This window comes from Sprattus sprattus (genome assembly GCF_963457725.1).
Source record: "Sprattus sprattus genome assembly, chromosome: 18".
Taxonomy (NCBI): Eukaryota; Metazoa; Chordata; class Actinopteri; order Clupeiformes; family Clupeidae; genus Sprattus; species Sprattus sprattus.
The window spans coordinates 6,167,466-6,170,827 of NC_137916.1; the positions used below are offsets into that span (position 1 = coordinate 6,167,466).

Genomic DNA, 3,362 nt, shown 5'->3' on the forward strand with positions numbered 1-3,362 from the left:
ACACACACAGTTAACTAACAGAATTATCAAACAGTGCACAGGGAGAAGTCCCTAATATTCTATTGCCAAATAAGCCAACAAGAACCCAAAGCACACACAGACACCAAATTAAATAATTTTGAAAATAAGATGCCACAATCACTACGAAAATATGGTGTTCCATTGATGGATAGTGTCTCAAAGATGGTGAACCATCCATTGAGCTACAAATAATGTCTTGGAAGACTTGGTGTAACCAAAATGGAAAACAGAAATACAACAGTCAGGTATGACCCAAAGTGGAAAATTTAATAGACCCAAAAGAAAGACAAAGAAATTCTACAATGTTGTCATACTGCTTGTACACATCAGTAGGTCCTGTTCTTCACATTTTCAAATGAGTTAAAAATGTATGTCCTGTTAGCAATGCCACTCACACATCAAGGACGACATCATATTAGGCACAAGGTGGAAAGGGAAGATGCGTGTTTATAGCATTGAACACCTCTCCTTGTTACCAGGGTTTCATATTATCGGTCTATAAGGTCCACTTCTTTAGGGCCGCCTCATGAAAACTATACAAGGCCTTTATATACCCTACGTAACAACAAAGTAAGAGGGCCAATCTGCTTATCCCCCACGTAGTTCACTTGTCATACAAACATCATAAACCATGTTGAACACAGTAGGCTTATAAGTAGCAGACCCAAGCATTTAACATAACTTGTGTCTTATAACCATGTTATGTAGGGTTTATCAAGGCCTTTTAATAGATTATAAAAGATGCCTTTTATAATCTACACTCCAGTGACCGTCACTGCAGAAGAGGGGTGATGCAGGCCAGGTGCCCAAGGTTCTGGCACCCCTTGAGCCAGCGCTGCACATTGGCGGGGGTCGAGGTGGCGCTGGTGCCCGTCTGCAGGAGGCAGCAGGAGCACACCACGTCTGCTAGCGAGAGCTCGGAGCCCACCAGCCAGGGCCCACGCCCCAGCGCGCCGTTTAGCGCCCGCAGCACAGCCGCCCGCTCCTTACCGCTGCCCTCGGCCAGCTGGAAGATGGCCATGTCCACCCAGCTGTCGGACTGCGTGGCAACCACCGGGTCCTGGGGCTCCAGGCCGACGAGCCGAGACAGGAAGCGCGCCACGTTGCCCTCGCCCTCAATGGGGCACATGTTGGGCACGCTGAACTTCATCTGGAGTCTCGGTACTGTGGGTGACACACAAAGTGACGAAACAAGGAATCATGATGACTTGGTTACATATTATATATATATATTCACATATTCAGCCAGTATAGATTGCCCAATATATGAATATCATCTGGTAGGAAAATGGGCTCATGAAATTTAAATTTTCAGTCAATGTCAACTAAATGACTGAAAAATTACTGAAGAAAATGAGCTGTGCATGATACAATGATACATGTACAACACAAATAAGGAGAGTGGTCTGTAGATTAAAGTTACTCTTCCATTTATCCGCAATGTAGAAATGATACTTGGCCCACGCACATTTACAAACACATCTGATCAGCCCCCAGTAGCTCCTGGATCACAGCTGTCTCATTGGTTTCGTTCATTACCGCCTATGGCAAACTGTACTACCGTAACTCTGGATCACAGCAATCTCATTGTAGGTTTCGTTCATCACCTCCTATGGCGAACTGTACTACCGTTACTCTGCATCCCCGTGCCACATCACTCACCATTTTTCCATATGAGGGTGAAGCCCAGCTGGAAGCGCTGGCGTGTGTAGCTATCAGCATGACGGGGGCCCAGGCAGTTGAGTAGCTTTGGTGGGACGGAGGAGACGGAAGAGTGGACATGGACAGTGGAGAGCACACGGTACCGCTGGCACAGAAGCCCGTGGAGCACTAGCAGGCTCAGTGGTGGGCTCGATGGATTGGCATTGATCACTATGTCTCGCAGAGCACCCAGGTCCTGCAAAGGCCAAGCCCATAGGAAGAACATGAGTCAAGTGGCCAGAACATTTAGAAACAACCAAGACACAGCATTTTTCGCACAGTGTGAAAAGGTGGTGTATATTGCTTTGCTCAGTATTAAACAAACACACACATGTAAACATCCTCATGATTCTGCACGAACAGCTTGAACTATATTTTGAAAATGTTCTTTCATTTACCACAAATTCATTTGAAACATCAAAGCTATGACAGTTATTATTTTAAGTGTAACTATTGACAACAAATCATGTACTGAGGTTTAGATCACAAACGTAATGTTTACCAGTGAACAGTCTAGATTTAAGTAAACCTGCCAAGCAGGTTCCTTTGTCAAGTAAGATACTTGGATATACCATACCTTCCCCAATAATGTGTCCAGGTCTGCCACCTCTTTAGAAGCACACATTGTGGCAGTTGAAGAGAGAGATGTTGCATCAAGGTCTGCATCAGGGGTGGTCACGGTCTTAGCAAGTCCGTCTACTGCCGCCTTCAACTCGTAGAGTCTACGCAATATTTCATCCTGACGCTGCTCCAGGGCTTTCAGGGCTGGGTCCACCTCACCATTCTGGTCGGACGAGACAAACGGGCAAAGTAAACGAGAATGTCATGGGAGTGCAGGAGGGTGGCTGTGAGTTTAGGTAGGCAGGATGAGTGTATGAGGGATGTTACACCTCATGATCTGAGCACAATGTTAATGACAAACACACACGTTAGTCGTGCATCTGAGATGTCTGATCAAAAACACATGTGGACATTATTGTTTTGAAGATCCGCGAGAGCACAGCGCAGAACTGATTTACAAGAGAGGACCAAAATACGAAACGTGGCCACCATTGCATCAGCAGGGAAGACACAGGGACGCTATTGCTAACATTACCTGTAATTTGACTATCCTAGCAGCTGACGCCGAGAGTAGTGAAAGCATGGTTGCTAGCCCTACTAAGTGAGTTTTCGCTGACTTAAGTATTAGGTCAACTAGGGCCCGACCCGACATGGCTCAAGAGGTGCCTTTAGAATAGTACATTAGGAGGTAGCTAGAACCAAAACTCGAATTACCTGTAGCACATTGTCGATGCAGCTGCCACTGTCAGGCTGTGCATGGATGTTCGGTAACTTGTACATGCACGTCGGCAAATCAACTTTTAAGTCACCCCCGCTGATGGGCTTTACCTGATACATAGGCATGGCTTCGGATGAATTATGACACTCCCAAACGGAAAATGTATTAAAGAAAAACTACTGGGTTACACGTTATTTATAGCAAGACACTTATCTTGGAAAGTGTCAAATGCTACCTGGGAGCCAATGCTAAGTGGAAGAGGACTGTCTCTAATGTACGTCATATCCAGGGTGACCTCACCATAGATATATATAAAGGCTAGAGTCTAGAACATAGACATCATATAGGTAGACGCCGCCTC

At 45.6% G+C, this 3,362-nt stretch overlaps 1 protein-coding gene across 2 annotated transcripts; it reads right to left on the minus strand.

Annotated features, from left to right (window-relative positions):
* Positions 1-262: 262 nt before the first annotated feature.
* aimp2 (aminoacyl tRNA synthetase complex interacting multifunctional protein 2) lies at positions 263-3,260 on the minus strand. Of its 2 annotated transcripts, none has more exons than XM_080856532.1 (4): positions 3,112-3,260; positions 2,300-2,506; positions 1,684-1,918; positions 263-1,185 (listed from the first exon to the last, which is right to left on the minus strand). In XM_080856532.1, exons 1-4 carry the CDS (start codon positions 3,124-3,126, stop codon positions 794-796), a joined length of 849 nt encoding a protein of 282 aa, XP_080712658.1. In that variant the 5' UTR covers positions 3,127-3,260; the 3' UTR covers positions 263-793. The 2 variants fall into 2 exon arrangements, with proteins under 2 accessions (XP_080712658.1, XP_080712657.1); XM_080856531.1 differs by having other exon boundaries at positions 2,998-3,260.
* Positions 3,261-3,362: the final 102 nt, after the last annotated feature.

Coding starts and splice junctions, on each gene's coding strand:
- aimp2 (XM_080856531.1), bottom strand. CDS start 3,126: ATGCCTATGTATCAGGTAAAGCCCATCAGCGGGGGTGACTTAAAAGTT. Junction 1,919..2,299: donor TGGACACATTATTGGGGAAG/GTATGGTATATC, acceptor TGGCCTTTGCAG/GACCTGGGTGCTCTGCGAGA. Junction 1,186..1,683: donor CACCCTCATATGGAAAAATG/GTGAGTGATGTG, acceptor TGTCACCCACAG/TACCGAGACTCCAGATGAAG.